Below are 17,293 nucleotides of genomic sequence, written 5' to 3'. Positions count from 1 at the left end.
CTCTGACACGATTGATAAAACTGTACCCCTTGAACAAATTCCTCTGTTAATGACAGATCAGGTATGCAGCTGAATAACAAACAGTGCAAGATTTGGCTGACTGCTGCCAAAAAAACTTGTTCAGCACTGGTTGCCACCACATGACCTTCATATAAGGAAATGGTTGGCTTGTTTTCAGGACGTGGTTATGTTGGAGTCACATTTTTTATAGTATGCGTTGCTAGGGATTAGGGTGGCGGGGTTAAAAATGAGGAAAACGCAAAAAAAATAACATTTTTGTATTGCCTTTGTAATCTAATAAAAACAATTGTTCACAAAATAAATTGCAAATCTGTCAAGACGATAGAGGTTATTCATATGATCAAATATACCGTCATTCCACCACAAACAATTTTGAACTATAAATTGAATTTACAAGACTCACTGGATTGATGCGCTGTATGAAACATATTCGGGATGTTGACATAGAATAATCACTACAGTAGCTATTAGTCTAGAGCAGAGTATTGTAACTATGGTTGAAAACTTGAATACACCAGCCACAGCATAGGGCTAGGCTAAAGAAAAATTGATATCCAAAACCTAACTTATCAACAGACAAGATAAATGACCTCTCATTTGACATACTTCCTCAAAAGCCTATGAAGCAGTGTCCTCACATTAAAACACTGAAGCAGATACTTGTAAGAGGCATGTTTGATTAATTTCACCATTTAGAATGGGACCGTAGTGGAGAGCCAAGGACAGCTCTCGTCATACAGCAGTAAACAGGCAGTCAAGGGGAAGGCCGGGCAACACCAAATGTCTTATTAATTTGTACATTTGTTGTGACTGCAGGGCATGAAAAGCCTGCTTTCTTGCCATCTGAGGCCAAAAGAGCCCACTGCTATGTTAAACCTACACATGCAAAACACACACGCAAATACACACACACACAGACACACTTTCCAAGCTGTTGCTGGCCACATTGCTTGCCTATATTAGTGTGCAGTGGTGGGAAAAACTACAGAAGCACCCTTGATTAGCTTCATAAAAGGGACCACCAGGGTAAAAGCTTTTTTCTTATGGACATTACCCAGACTGACTGTAGACCAACACTACATCACATGTAGAACAGGAACCCTGGATTTAAACAAGGGTCTTACGGGTTGACCAGGGCCCCCCAAAAACAGAAAATCTAGCCAAATGTAACGCTACAGGGTTAGAGGGTTATCCAACATGTCACATGGTAAGAGTTGAGTTGTATCCTTTCAGAGATGCCATGTATATGGGCACATAGAATAAATAGATTGTTTTCTCATGGCTGAAGGTCCTAGATGAAAAAGGCTGAAAACATAAAACCAAAATGTCAAAAAGAGAAAGAGTGTCTAGCTCCATTACATAAATGGAATGCATTGCACAATATGGTATTTATTGTCTCTTCTGGGAGGGAAATATTTCTATAGTACAAATTGTGTTTATTTGTCAAGAGAAAAAAAAACATTTGCTGTACCCGGTGAAAGCTTTCTTCTTTCTAAATACAAAAAATAACACCAGTAACTAGAAAGTTAAAGTTTTCGCTGAAACAATAGCGAATATATTTTGTATGAATGGCAAAATTGAGGTGGGAGCAGCCATATTAGAGCCCGTACGCAGTCGTTTTCACTTTATTTTTAAATCATCACTGTGTTTTTCATTAAAATAACTCAAAATATATATTTGTATTATTTATTTCCCTGAGCCTCCTTTTGACATTTAAATGCTCAGTGCACAGGCGCACAACCGTATATGGACCTTGAAACTTGAAAGAAGATCCAACAATTGGCAGCAGAGCAAGAACCTGGTCACCTGGACTGAAGTGACGAGGCTCAGTTCGCCGATAAAAATATGCCTTTCATCCTCTCCTGTGAAGATATTAGCTTCTCTTTATCCATTTCACCAGCGGCGTACAGGCGTCGCCGGAAATCACACACATAAGATAACAGGGACCGAGGTGGCTCGGGAGACTTCCAGTCATCCTGGAAAACAGATAAAAGTCCACGCACCCCATGTCCAAACACAAGGTCATTTGGACTGAACCCCGTGCTCTCCTGTGAAACCTCCCTAGCGGCTAACAGTAACCAAGGCAACCCCTCCTCCCAGTCCATCTCAGTACAATAAGCTCTCAAAGACTTAAGTGTTTGATGGAAACGTTCCAGTGCTCCTTGACTTTGCGCGTGACAGGCGCTAGACAAATTGTGTTTAATATGGAGCTGTTGGAGAACCTAACCAAACAGATTAGAGGTGAAATTAGATCCTTGATCACTCTGAATGACTTTATGGATTCTAAACAGTAAGAGAAACTGAGTCAAAGCTTTTAGCACAGACTTAGTCGTGATAGACCGGAGAGGATAGGCAGCAGGAAACCTAGTGGTCTGACACATCACAGTGAACAGGTAACTACTACCCTTTAAAGAACGAGGCAAAGGACCAACACAGTCAATAATCAGATACTCAAAAGGTTGGCTGAGTACAGGAAAAGGACACAGTGGTACCGGCTTAATAGCTTGATTAGGTTTTACCAGTTAATTGACAGGTGTGACAAGTTTTGATGAACTTAGAAACATCCCTCTTTAACCTAGGCCCCAAAAAATGTCTTAATATGCGATTGTAGGTTTTCCTCACACCCATATGTCCAGAAACGTCAATGTGGGAAGTTGTCAAAACCAACTCACGAAACTTAATTGGTACAACAACCTGACAAATCGCCTCCCCCAGAAAACAACTACCATGAGACACCCACTTTCTCATCAGGACATCCTCTTGCAGAAAATAGCCATGGGCGACATCTCCCAACTGTTCCACAGGCACAATTTGGTCACGCGACTCTTCTAATGTGTGGTCAGCCCGTTGCGCCTTGAATAGATCGGAGCAGGGTACAGATAACGGGATAACAGGGAAAGTAGTGACAAATTTCTTTGTGGTATTCTCGTTAGCCGGAGCAACGACCGGGTCGCCACGGCTCATAGAACGTGTCACTGCACACGCAGAGAACACCTCTGGGAAACTCTGCGCACTCTCATCAGGAATCCCTACAAATGACGGCTTAGCGGAAACCACTAGAGATGGAAAAAACGACAGGCCATACACGCTCACCAGCCAAGTTATTCCCAAGGATAACGTTGATACCCTCAATATGCAATGAAGGACGCACCCCCCACAACAACCTCACCGGTCACCAGTCCACAATCCAACATCAGTTTATGCAATGGGACTGACAGAGTGTTCAAACCTATTCCCCTAATTAGAACACTATTCCCCGAGTCAGTCTCAGCAGAGAAGGGTAACAGACTCCAACACAAACGATTTAGAGGCACCTGTGTCTCTCAGGATCTTCACTGGCATTGGGGTCTTACTTCCTAACAGACACAAAATCCTCCGTAATGAAAGGTAAATAGTCTGGGTCAATATGGACTTTCACATCACCTTGAGCACGAGACAATGTGTCAGGTATGAACTGATGTGGAACAGGCGCAGCCAACGCCGTAGGCTTAGATTTAACGTAAGCACACGTACTGAATTTACTCCTAGCCCTGAGAACCGGACATTCGTTTTTCCAATGACCTGAACCTTGACAGTACTGACACTCTTGACCAAAGTCAGCTTTACCACGGGAGTCAGGCTCAGCCCTCGTTGATTGAATCTCTGCCCGTGAACCAAAGTATCTCGGTGAGCGAGGCCCAAATATCTCCAAACACCCCCACTCACTCCAAATACGGGGCTCTGCAAAGACACTTTTGTGAGTCAAAACATACTCGTCCGCCAAAACCACAGCTTCAGCGGTAGGCTTTACTTTTCGTTCGTTAATGTACGTGGCTATATGATCAGGGATTGTGTCCTTAAATTGCTCTAGCATAATCAGATCACACAGCCCTTGGAAAGTCATAACTGCAGAGGCGGAACACCAGCGATTAAACTGAAGATACCTCTCGCGCAAACTCAACATGAGTGTTTATTATCCCTTTTTAAAGTACGAAATCGTTGGCGGGAAGCCTCAGGGACCAATTAATAAATCTGTAACACAGCCATTTTAACCTTATCATAACTGACACTGTCGGCTACACTAAGAGCTGAATATGCTTCCTGCGCCTTACCAGTCAACACACTGCAACATTAAAGTGCAGTCAGAATCAGGCCAACTCCTAGCGTCAGCAACACGCTCAAATAACAAAAAGAATGTCTCAGGGTCCATCTCATTAAATTTAGGCAACAACCGTAAGTTCCCAACAATATCAAAATGTGTCCGGGGCACGACCAAAAGAGGAACGACCCCTAGGTAAATCTGGGTCACCTTCCCAGAGCAAACTCTCCCCTGAGAGCTTAACTTCCCTAACCAGCTCTAGTCGCTCTTGTTGCAGCTTGATTTTAGCACGCTCCAAATCCTGTTTAAATTCCAATTGCTTTTCATATTTTTCACGGTCATGCTCTAGCTTCTCACGATCATGCTCTAGCTGTAACAGAAGCAGTTCTTTCTGCTGTTCAAAAAGAAGACTACTAGGACTAACAGATGGAGTGGCCATTGTAACGTTACAGGGAGACGGCGAGTCCTCAACAGAGGCTGCCCCAGTGGTAACTTCAAGAATAACACTCTCCATCAGATTGGCCTTCAATATTAACCTAATAGACCGGACSACAAGAGAAGTGACAAATCACAGTGGGCARCACAGAAGAGAGATGAGATATATATGGAGCTTCCCCAAAACCTACAGTAACTCAACCCTAGTCTTCGTGTAGAATTGCGGTGGGTAATTACGCACTGTAGCCCGCTGGCAAGGAAATAAACCACCCAGCACGCTGGCAGATTCCCCCAAGCCACGGATGTGCCCCCGAGACAACCGCTCAGTCCACAGACACCACACAAAAATAGAACAAAATAACCATGCTCAACGTATTCCAAAATGAAACGCATTGCTAAGCCTAACAGGGGAAAAAGGCTATAGAGCTCTGGGTAGCAAGTATCACTACCTTATCCAAATCTCCCGCTGAGGTACACAGCCGACTGTACTCACCTCAGACCGATGTCCCAACAGCGAGTAGCACAAGAGTTTCAGGCTGGGCAGGGGCCTGGAAACTAACCAATGTACTCTCTCCAACGCAGCACACAACTATCCACCGCAGTGGCAAGTTTACCAAAAAACAAACAAAGGCAACCAATACTGGGCCTACCAAACTCAAAAACTAACAAAAGATGCAAACAAAGCACCTACAGAATTTAACGTTAACTCCCCGTTTTCTCCCAAACACAACACACATACTAGTAAGCCAAACAACACTAGTATTAATCCATCATAATGCTATACGCCAAAATGTCTAGGAACCAACCATATTATCCTGGATGAGCCCCCGCTTGTCACGAACCGGCTCGAAGTTCGTAACAAAAGGGAGACAACGTGGAGACAAGGAATAACAAAATATATTTATTCAAGTGAACTCGATACAATTAACAATGGTGTGTGTAATCAGTAATGTAGGTGAGTGTTTTGCATGCATAAATGTGATAATGCGGTGTGTTGAAAGGTGCCAAAGCAAACAACCAAAAGGCCACAAAAATACCACAACAAAATCTATAAAAGTGTCTGCATGGAGAGAGAGTCTCCCCCATTGAATGGGGAAGAGGTGCATTTATCCTGGGACACACCCGAGCCCAGGTATGTCCCATTTCTCTGACGACCCTCCCGGCTCCGCCCACCGACATCCTATTAAGGAAAACAAGAGCAAAGAGAAAGAATTCGGCAGACAGAGTGGGAGGGTCGTCACACTGATCGCGTCGGTATGTCGATACAAATATCAATATTTCTACATACACAGCCCTGATTGGCAGATAGGATCAACTAGACTKTAGTCTAGAGCCTACCCCGCTTACCCCTTCAAAGTACGAGGATACATTATGCAAATAAATTATGACATGGTCATTTGTCAGAATAATACTATCAGATTGTAATGTCATGCTGTGGGCCAAAAACTCCATCCCACCTAAACATGCTGAAATTCAAATACAAAAAGCTCTTACACTAGTAAAATGGCATTATCATAAGTTATTTCAACCTCATAGTGGGGAAATATCATTAAGAAAACATGAAAGTCATGTTATTGACTGCACTGTCCCTTTAACAAAGTTGACATGGGTTCTCTCGTTTGGTATTGAAGAATCCCCATTTCTATGTCATCAGCTTTAGAAATCGAGCTGTGGTTCAAAAAATTCTATTGACCATTAAATACTGAAATATTGTGGTCATAGAGACGTTATGAGATTGTATGCTGGTCTTAAAAATGTAATTAAAAGTATCAGCTCAAAAAGCACAAGCAATCTATTAAACGTATAGCCATCGGTTTCGGTATATGAGTAGGCATGTGGAAGAAAAATATAATAGTATAATAGTAATAAGTAAAGATTCCATACAATTGTGTGTGTCCTTGCAAGTACACTAATAACAAAAGAGAGGGGGAAACATTTCTCACTACCAGAAAATAATGGGCAAAACGCAGCGAGCACCAAGCTCTGATGCCTATTCAAAGGAAACATTTTAATTTCCTCCACAAAGACACCCCAGCTGTGTTAAAAGCCGAAGACTAGCTCCCTGAGGTCATGTCTCCTTTTAGTGGGACTCTGGTACTTGAGCTGAAGGCCTTGTTGGTGAGAGAGTACAGTTAATAGATTTTCTTTCTTCCCTGAGCTGTTGTTGTAAAAACTATTATGGATTTAGAAAAATTCTTGCTGGGGCTCTTTTGTGCCTGGGGTCTATGGTAAAAAGAGAATACAAAAACAGACTCTGCCTAAAAACCTGGCCTTCAAGCAGAAATGCAATTTCACCAGCTCCCCATCTGACAGCAGCAGTCCATTTTCACAACAACAATGGCTGCCTGTTTTCTCTCCCAGCCAGTGTGGAACAATCAGGTGGGAAGAAAGGTAACAGGTAATGTAAAGGTAAAGGGAGGGATGTTGGCGCCCAGCAGTGTTCACCCTCTGTGACCCCTCAACACTGGACCCCTGCCACCCCCACAGACTCAAAGGGACTGATCAAAAAACAAAGGATCAGGGACATCGACATGTGACTGATGCATCGTGCAGGTTTTGTCTATTCCACTGAGTGAGTAGATGGGTGACAGGAAGTTATCTAGAGAGAACACCATGTTTCATGAAAAGGAATGCCCATATCTGCCATCACAACCAGAGTGAAAGTAATTTATGAGGGAACAAGATGGAATTTCAGTTCTGTGTAGTCCTGTACGCTTTGTCAAGGCTAGTGAGAGGAGGACTGGAGAATCTAATTGGATACTGGTATGTTCAAACCGCAGTGCCCTTGAAGCTGGGGAAATAATACTGGAGGTACAGCACCATTCTGTGATTTCTAAGACACAGGAAGAGACTTGTAAAGCCCAACACAAACAAACTCAGATACCAAAAAATATATATAATGTACCTATTCACACATTCTATACAGTTCTAATCAAATCAAAATGTATGTCACATACACGTGTTTAAAATATGTTATTGTGGGTAAAGCGAAATGCTTGTCAATTGAAGGAATTTGTGTGTGTGTGTGTGTGTCCAGTCATTGAGTGTGTTCATCCCTGGGAACGCGCTGCAGCTGTTTATCTCCAGCACTTTGGAGTCGTTGTTGGACCCTGGCTCCCACAAGCATGACCCACAGGCCCTTCCCAGAGGTGCTGAGACATGCAGCGTTGGACAGGGGGCACAGTGAGGTGGGAGGGATTGTGGGAGAGAGAGGGGGGGGGGGGCTCAGCTCAGTGGCCGGACCCCACACAGCTGCTCTCGTTCTTCAGGGAACCCAGCCGGGGAGCGTCGCTCAAGCGAATAATGCCACTAATGAGTGTGGCCATGCGGCACAGGCGGGGAACTGGAGCGTCACTCCCGCAACACTACAGCCTGCCTGACTGACTGACTGTGGTGGACCAGCCTAAGCTTGGACATGAACATGGGGCAGGCGGGAGGGAGAGCAGCAGAGCTGGAGGTAGGAGGCTCAGGACAGGCAGGAGACATCCACAGGGCAGATCAGTAAGGGCAGTTGGTAGTCTTTAGGCCAGGGAACTTTATTAAACAGGGCATCACAAGGAATGTGAATCTACCATACGGGAGATGGGGGTGGGGGTCTAGGAGAATGTGGTGGACTGGGTGAGGGTGGCTCAGCTGGCTGGGATAAGGTGGAATTGGCTTGGTCTGTACAGTGTGGGATACGCATGGCTAGGCTACAAAACCACTTTTGTGAAGAGGCAGAATCAGGAAACAGTCATGGCGAGTGCAGAAAAGACAGAATACAGAAATGTCCAAGGAAATGAATCCTGTACAAGCCCCTTCACAAAATAATTTACCAAATCGCTTATTACATATCATTTCAATAGGAGAAAAAGCTGTACAATGAATCAGCTTTACAAGTTTTCAGTTGTTGCCACCTGTGTGGCCTCCAAACAGCAGCTTTTCATTTCAGTGATGTCAGCAGTTAAGCCATACTGTGGCCCTGACCAACATGAATGGGGAGGCCATCACAGCTTCCGTGAACTTAAAACACACCTCAGTGCATATTTTAAATGCAGAAATGTGCTGTAACAAAGCTTTGAAAACATTCTTGAACCTGATGCAATCACGGCAAATTATTAGTATACATATTTGCACAGTAATACCTCTGTTATTACATGCAACATTCTCAGAGGATTATTGACCTATACGGAACATGATGGTTAACAATAGGGATGTAATGACTCACCAATAAACATTTGAACCGGGGACTGATGCGTAAGATATGAGTGCATCTGTTGCAGTACAAACCGATCCAAATTAAGCATGCATCGGTCAGAAAACRAATTCAAATGTTAAGAATCGCCTTCACTAATGATGTTTTTTACTCATATTGRTTTATTCCAAAAATAAATACAACATTTTAAAAATCTGTTGTGACTGAACTGTTGCGTCCTCTCCTTCATTTAGTAGCCTATCGAACATTTATGCATGTAAGTGCATACAACAACTGTGCACACAGTGTTGTTTTAGTTGAGTGACAACTAATGTAAATTGTTAGGTCATTGTTACCAAATGCGCTGTAGACAATTGTACTGGAGTTTTACCGGAGTTGTGTAGCCTACGGGAGTGGAAGCAGCAACTCCGATCCAACTGCCATTGGGGTTTTCAATCATTCAGATTTTATTTAGATTGTTCAGGTTCATCATAAGAAATAGTTTTGCTTTAAAGTGTCAGTGTATTTGGTCATTTTTACATGAACAGCGTAACTTCATAAAGGACAGCAATCATTTCGCATTCATTGGTCAGACATTAAATTCCAAACGGTCTAAACCAGGGTTCCCCAACTGGCCCCCCAAATTAATTATGAATATGTTTTTAACAAAAAATAAATAAATAAATAATATATATATWTTTTTTMATTTWTTTTTTATCTCGCACCCGAGATGCATAAACTCCCAAATGCAATGTCCCAAGATGGAAGTTACCCTACCTAAATAATGAAAAAGTTACATTTTAACCTAATTCATAAGGAGAGAATGCAGGAGACAGTCAACTAATAAAGCAGGCAGCGGAACATTTTGTTGTGCTGCTAAAAAGTAAAGCTGCAACCGCAGTGCAATCAATAGGAGGTGAACAGCGCCTGGTGCTGATAATATAGCTAACTTGTTATGGAAGTGTTGCACGGCAACATAGAGAAAAAGTACACCAGTCGAGTAATTCATTTAAACAATAATCTTCATTCTAATTTGACTTCACAAACAACAAGAGGGCTTAATTGGAGTCTATTTCTTCCGAGCCTATGCCTATGTAAAATAACAACTGGCTGAGGTAGGCTTAGACTATGACGCTTAACAGCATCTTCCACAAAAAAAAATATATGGCCTAACCGGACAAAAATGTAGCATAAATAAAACAATAATTTAAAAGAAAAAAAAGGTATCGGGATAGCCTGTTCCCGTAACGACAGGATTTTCTGTTTGTTCTGTCAGCTTGAGACCCAAATATCCCTGGATAAGCACTCACGATAATGTTAGTATTTACTAAATACAGTCATATAGGCCACTAAGCTACTTACTCAATCGGAAAAGTAGTATTTTCCCTCGGTCACGATCTTATGGATGTCGGGTGAGATGGATGTGCTTTTGACCTCGATTGACTTATGTGAAAGCCGGTTCCTGTCGTGAGTCTATATTGCGTACAGAGGAAAATGAGTACTATTACAGGTGTAAGTCAATCCAAACATTGTTAGCACATAAAATGCAAGTTTATTTATTGTGCTGTATTCCTCTGAGCATCCCACCCAAAACACAGCACTCGGCATTCCTGAGTGCATCCCTGATTTGACTGGATGTCTGGAATTCAATCAGCTCAGTTTGAATTGAGGCCTCATCCAGCGAGAGTATCGTTTTCTTAGCAAGGGAGGAGGATTCTCCACCTGGGCGGACTGTGAAAGGATCACGTACTAACGCACTGATATCTTTGGGCATGCTGTAGTCTTCAAATCTGGTGGAGAAGCTGTCCCTCAGGTGCTCGATTAAATCTTCCACCACCTCTGTGACAATACTGCGGCCTGCAGTCGTTTCTTCAGTGTGCTGAAGTGCAGTAGCCTTCCAGATGACAAGTCAAAATCGAACAACTCAAACTTCGAAGTAAAGGCCTCAAGTTTATCCACCATGTCCACAACAGTTTTCCCTCTTCCTTGTAACTGCAGATTTAACCTGTTTAAGTGACAGAATACCCAAAAAGCAGTGTGCGTAACTTGCAGTTAAGGCTTCAATGTTTCTGCGTCGGGCCTCTGTCTGGGTCGGGAAGGCCACTTTGAAAGTTCCATGCTGAGATTCATAATGATGTCTGAGATCGAATTCTTTGCAAACAGCGACATTTTCATTGCAACTAAGACGCACTGGCTTGGCATTGGGAAAATATGGTAAGATGAACGCATATCTCTCTGTACAATCTTCCCTGAAACTTCCATTTTCATTATCCACTTTTCTTTTGATACTTTTTGAGAGCGACATTTTCTCTTGCTATCAAGCTAATTGTTCTGAACAAATGTTGACATTAGAAAAAGTAGTGTAGTCTACAGTAGGCTACGTAGACCTGTTTTTCCCCACCAATCAACACACAGAGAAAGACAAAAATAATAATTGAATAGAGGCATGGTGATTTTATGAGCGTGATCAGATCAAAATTATTATGTTATTGTCACTGAATTTATCATGTACTAATCAGATGTGTTAAAAATGTTGTTCAATTTGTAGTGTAGACCAACTAATTGTGCTAACATACTTATATACTAATTATGTTCTGGCSCGCAGACTATTAGCTCAGAAAGAAATTGGCCCGAGACATAACCTAGTTGACGAACCCTGTCTAAACCATTCGCTTTCGAGACAGGGTAAAATCCAAAGCTAAATAATATTAATTGGCTAAATGCCATGCTAATTTCTAAATATAAATATTGACATAGTACTAGCTCAAAACATTTTGAATCTGTAAAAATGACAAGTTAATTAGTGGGTGATGGTGATTTCAGATAAAAAGTAGGGGGACAAAAAGCATACATTTCCACCACCCCTAATCTGATAGTGGGGTGGTAGATGCTCAGTCTGGGCTCAGCTGCCTACACACACACACACCATGGACACACACACACACCCACACAGAGAGAGAGAGGGCCACTCAGCTTAAAGAAGTAACCTCAGACAGATCCAGTTCCTGTGCTCCCTTCAGCAGCAGAAATTAATTTAAATAGAAATGTGTTAATGCWATACATTTTAGTGCATCGAATCGCTTCACATTAATTCGCACCCCAAATCAAACCGAATCATTTCTAAGTAAAACGCATCATTCCTGTATCATATCGGAGCCCATGCAGCTAGATGTGTATTGAATCTTTCATGAAAGTAGTGATGCACATCCTTAGTTAACAATTTTATGGGCCACAGCTGCAAAGAAAAAGGTGTCTGGATTCTGGAATCCAAAAAGCCTTGGCCACCAGGGGGAGTTGGTGTGTTGCAATCAACTCCACACCTTCAGGTGAACATCAATGGAGTTACTGGCACCAATGTTAGTTTGTAGAGGAGAAGAGTCTCCACAGAGGATTTCTGCATTCAGTAATAACCTGTATCTCTATGTATTAGCACATATTGTAAAAAAAACAATAGCAATTGCACTCAAAATACACAGAAGTGAAAGGAAGCTGAAGTGGCTTCTTGGAAATCTAGGCTCTAGCCTTAGAAGACAGAATCTTTTTTTTGGGATAGTGGTACTCATTTATTAAATTCTTCAGCTTTTCATTCAGTCCAGCGCCTTTGTCAAAGCCAAGAAACATTCATATTTAAATTTAAAAAGAAGTGGGAGTTGTAGTAGCACCTTGTACGGTATAGCACTGTTTACCCACCCCTTTTCATTTCAGGTGGTAGCCTGCTGTTCTCTTAGTCTACACAAATATACCTAAAATTGATCACCTTTCATTGAGTGGCTGGCAACCCGTGGCCTTGTCAGGTGTGTTGAATGGGTTACCTGAGGCTGCCTTGACAGAGTGCTTTTGTAGGAAGTCCAGGGTCTGGGCCAAAGCCTTCTTATTGCAGTGAGTGGAGAGCTCTTCATTACATTCAAAACACCTGTGAACGAATTGGAGAGATAGAGAGAGCAACAAACAAAGCCATCAGATTACTGATACGGAATTMTCATTCTTTGAGGTGGTGTGAATAACTACTGCTCACAACATTTACTGGAGATATTCTGAGGCAAAACGTAAATATTCAAATAACTTTTCAGTTCAAGATCCTCTGCTTACAACGAACACAAAGGGAAAGGAATAGTGCTACATTAGCCTATTTGGAACGGCAGAATGGCTGTAAAAATAAATGTGTTGTCCTGTTATAATCTGTATGTTCCATGTATTGCTGTAGGGTCCTCACCAGGCCTTCCAGGTGCCGAGGCTGATGGTGATGCAGTGGGACTCAGGGTGGAGGGATTGGTGGTGCTTGGTGGAGTGCTGGCTCTCTGACTGGCTACAGCCCTGTGAAAGGGGTAAAGATCACTGGATCACCATTTCTTAGATAGGCTACAACCATCCATACACTTTCCCGGTCAGATTGTTACAAATGAAACAAACAGTGTTTAATTTCTGAAACACATGTCAAGTGCAGCAATTCATACATCAAAATATTGACAAAACCTTCATCCTCCCACCTTAGATAAAAGCTTTCAAAGTCCAAGCTCACCTGAAAGCCGCACTTGAGGCATACGAGGATGTCGTGGCCACTGGCTGGCTCTCCATCTATCATAGTCCTTTCCCTCAGGCAATCTGAACACATCGACCACATGCTCGAGGTCACTGCCTTCTTGACTGAGCTCAGGTCCACCGCCTTGCTGACATGCTGGCAGGTCAGCCCTGAGGAGCACGAAGTCACATAGATTTTGCTCGCTAACCCAGCATCTACAAATCCCTTAATGACCAAGATTTACAATAGATGTCAAATAAAGGCATAATCTGAACTACACGAATCCCCTGCCATAGAATGAATCAGACATGATTGGACTAGCCATTACTAGAGCAGAACATGCAGAAGGCTTATTGGGTCAATTAAACTTCTTTAGGCAGCCTATATAGAAACATATGTTTTTTTCATCACAACKGGGAGCATGAGCTTCCCATGATCTTACCGCTAACTTCGTCCGACGACTCCTCATCTCGAGGCTTCCTCGGCTTGTTAGTCCGCTTAGTCATGTCGGCAGCTTTCAAGGAGAAGGGATCCTTTAGCCGCATCTGTAGCTGTAGATTGGAGAGACATAGGAATATCAGTACTACTCTGGGTTTTAAGCAGTGCCCAAAACCAACCGGGKCAAGAGAAAACATTGAAGGCAAATCTAAGAGCTTTTGCTGGGCAACTCTAACCAATTCAGTGACCTTGTGGTTTGAGTGTCCGCCTGAGATTGGAAGGTTGGGATTTCGATCCCTGACCGAGTCATACCAAAGCCAGTAAAAATGGGACCCAGTGTGTCTCTGCTTGGCACCCCCCATTAAGTAGATAGATTGGGGGTAAGGACCTGCGATAGACTAGCYTCATGTCCAGGGGATATACTTGTTCATCAACATGCCTCACGCTACAAAAACAGGATATCTATTCTAACTCGTACAAGGTTACTTACTTACTGGGCATCTCTGGCATTGATGGGCTGCTGTATGTGCAGGCTATTGTTTCAGCCCAGCCCCAACACACCACCAGATTCAAAGAATCACATAGTCATGGTCTTGAATTGCCACCAAAATTAGAATTCGTTTAATCTAGTGTGGGTAAGAGCTGTAAAGTGGCCAGACTGATGATGCCTGGTCTTCAGAGTGAACTAACGTTAGGAGGGCACAGTCACACACACAATAATATAAACGACAATAGCTGAAATCTGTTTTGTTCTGTAAAGATGTCGACAATGGTTCATTCAACTAATTTATACAGTCATCAATTTCTACATGATGTAAAAGCATATGACACAGCTCTATTTTGTAGAAGGCCATAGCTACAAAAACACAAAATAATACGTTTAATTGTGTTTCCAAATCTATTTTAACTGGGTTACACTTAATATAACAATATAAAACCAAGTCAAGCCACGGTGACGTTTAGCTAACGCAGTGCATGACAAGTTAACTAACGTGACAGGTAGCTGTGACAGGTAGCTACTAGTACTGTCAAATTGGTCGCCATATAGACTGTAACGTTAGCTAGCCAAGTTAACTTGGGAGTTCGTGGTTTTTAAAACATTTTTACTAGTAGRTACTTAGCTGGCATGCCACAATGCCTCTGAAGATTTAAAAAAATATGATGTTGCTAACATGAAACTACTCACCTCTTTGATTTTGCCCTTAAACTGGCCAATGAGCTAGCAAGTTAGCTAGGTAGCTAATATGTCAACACACTGTAGCGTTGTAGCTTATTTCAAACGATTGAGAACTTTATTGTATGTCATACACGACAAGAAACTCGAATGAAGTCCATATAATACTTGTAGCTAATGTCCAAAACGCAAAATACAGTTTCAGTTATAATCTTGACTTTCTAAAACTGTCGGGAACATCGAAAGCTAGCATCTGAACCCACAAAAAGTCACATGGTCAAATTGCTGAAGTCAACATGGCGACGCAATACGGTGGCTCGTTCAGGTTAAACACAGCTAGCAGGAAAAGCGAAGTTATGATGGTAGGAAAGTAAATTATGGGGCTTTATTCTTTAAAAAATATGTATGTTCAGCGTATGTGTGACAGGTTAAAGGGAATACATATGCTTGTGTAAACATACTACATATTTGATTTGAGAAGTTCGCTTTACTGTCTTTTGTGTGATACGTACACTTCGGCGCACGCGCAATGTTGCCCATGTCAGTCAGAAGGACGGTACTTGATTGTTTTGCAATTGAACACTTTCTGAGATTGAACGATTTTGCATCTGAAGAGCTACATTTAGCTAAACCTAACCATTTTCCTAACCGTATCCTCATTATCCTAACCTGCCACGTTAATTCTCATAACCTGCTACATTAGTTATCTTAACCTGCTATGTAAACATTTTTATTTAACCAGGTAGGGAGGTTGAGAACAAGTTCTCATTTACAACTGCGACCTGGCCAAGATAAAGCAAAGCAGTGCGACACAAACAACACAGAGTTACACATGGAATAAAAAAACGTACAGTCAATAACACAATAGAAAAGTCTATATACAGTATGTGCAAATGAAGTAAGATTAGGGAGGTAAGGCAATAAATAGGCCACAGTGGCGAAATAATTACAATTGAGCAATTAAACACTGGAGTGATAGATGTGCAGAAGATGAAAGATGCAAGTAGAGATACTGGGGTGCAAAGGAGCAAAAAAACAATATGGGGATGAGGTAGTTGGGTGACTTCGCCGAAGTCAAGGATCGGTAGGATAGTCAGTTTTACGAGGGTATGTTTGGCAGCATGAGTGAAGTATGCTTTGTTGCAAAATAGGAAGCTTAATGTGAGTCTGGAAGGAGAGTTTACAGTCTAACCAGACACCTAGGTATTTGTAGTTGTCCACATATTCTAAGTCAGAACCGTCCAGAGTAGTGATGTTAGACGGGCGGGCAGGTACAGGCAGCGATCGGTTGAAGAGCATGCATTTAGTTTTACTTGCATTTAAGAGCAGTTGGAGGTCACGGAAAGAGAGTTGTATGGCATTGAAGCTCGTTTGGAGGTTTGTTAACACAGTGTCCAAAGAGCCAGAAGTATACAGAATGGTGTCGACTGCATAGAGGTGGATCAGAGAATCACCAGCAGCAAGAGTTATTCCAAAATTCATTACAGTTTAAAATGTTCAACAAGTAAAAATTCAGTCTAACATTAATTCAAAATTCAAAATAATCAACAATTCAAACTATAAGTAATCAATTAAAATTAAGCAAACCAAATAGTCATCCAATCAAACGAAAGTAAAGAGGTGGAAAAAAGAAAAGAAACAAAGCAATCATTAAATAAAAACAGGAATGAGAAAATTCAGTCAATTCAGTCCGTCAGTCAGTCCACAATGTGTCTATGGGGAGGGGAAGGGTTGAGCTGGCAGTTTCTGGATGAAGGTGGCAGTTCTGGTTGGTCAGTGCTCTGTCCAGGGTTGGTGCTGGGCCTGGGACCAGGAAAACCTGGGTTGGTGTTGGGGCCAGGTTAGAAATGGTGGTCGTAACAGGGCTGGAAATKCAGGGGTTGGTGCTGGGACTGTGGGCCTCTGAGAAAACAGGAACCCAGCCCTGGGAACTGGGGCTGGGTCGGGATCTGTAGAGGGGAGGAAAGACAACCTGAAGAGGAAGCAGACACAAGGGAGCCCTAGACCTGGAGGTCAATTGTGGCACTCCCTTGTGGTCCGCTCGCTCCGGGTGAAGGTCTGGTGTTTGTTCCCTACTCCGCACCTCGTGGTCTGGTGCTGGGACCGGCCAATGGGATCTGGATTGGTGCTGGGACTGGTTCTGGATCTGCAGAAGGGAGGAAGAACAACTTGAGAAGCAAGCAGGCACAAAAGGAGCCCTWGAACCAGGGGTAAGTGATGGCACTCCCCTGTGGTCCGCTCGCTCCGGGTGACATTAAGCCACGGTGCACCTGGCTATGGCTGGTCTAACCAATAATGGAGTGCTGATGTTACACCCATCACTGTTGATCCACCCACTGATGTTACACCCATGGCTGTTGATCCACCCACTTTTTTTTGCAACGCCCACTTTCAGACACACTCCAAGTATGCACTTACCCATACTTTCTCTGCCTGAGTAGGGTATTTCAGTTT

General features: G+C 42.6%; 1 protein-coding gene across 2 annotated transcripts in view; it reads right to left on the bottom strand.

The window, feature by feature from the left end:
* usp45 (ubiquitin specific peptidase 45) overlaps nucleotides 1-15,119 on the bottom strand; it is a 48,887-nt gene extending 33,768 nt beyond the window's left edge. For both annotated transcript variants that reach the window (XM_023989381.1, XM_023989382.1), the window contains exons 1-5: nucleotides 14,852-15,119; nucleotides 13,670-13,778; nucleotides 13,228-13,397; nucleotides 12,922-13,022; nucleotides 12,521-12,621 (exon numbers count right to left, since the gene is read on the bottom strand). In XM_023989381.1, coding sequence (XP_023845149.1) covers nucleotides 12,521-12,621; nucleotides 12,922-13,022; nucleotides 13,228-13,397; nucleotides 13,670-13,772 — 475 coding nt within the window. In that variant the 5' untranslated portion in view covers nucleotides 13,773-13,778; nucleotides 14,852-15,119. The remainder of the gene's footprint in view (nucleotides 1-12,520; nucleotides 12,622-12,921; nucleotides 13,023-13,227; nucleotides 13,398-13,669; nucleotides 13,779-14,851) is intronic.
* Between the last annotated feature and the right edge of the window lie 2,174 nt (nucleotides 15,120-17,293).

This window comes from Salvelinus sp. IW2-2015, linkage group LG6.1 (assembly GCF_002910315.2).
Source record: "Salvelinus sp. IW2-2015 linkage group LG6.1, ASM291031v2, whole genome shotgun sequence".
NCBI classification, from domain to species: domain Eukaryota; kingdom Metazoa; phylum Chordata; class Actinopteri; order Salmoniformes; family Salmonidae; genus Salvelinus; species Salvelinus sp. IW2-2015.
The sequence above is the reverse complement of the archived record's forward strand: the minus strand, read 5'-3'. Positions and strand labels throughout refer to the sequence as shown.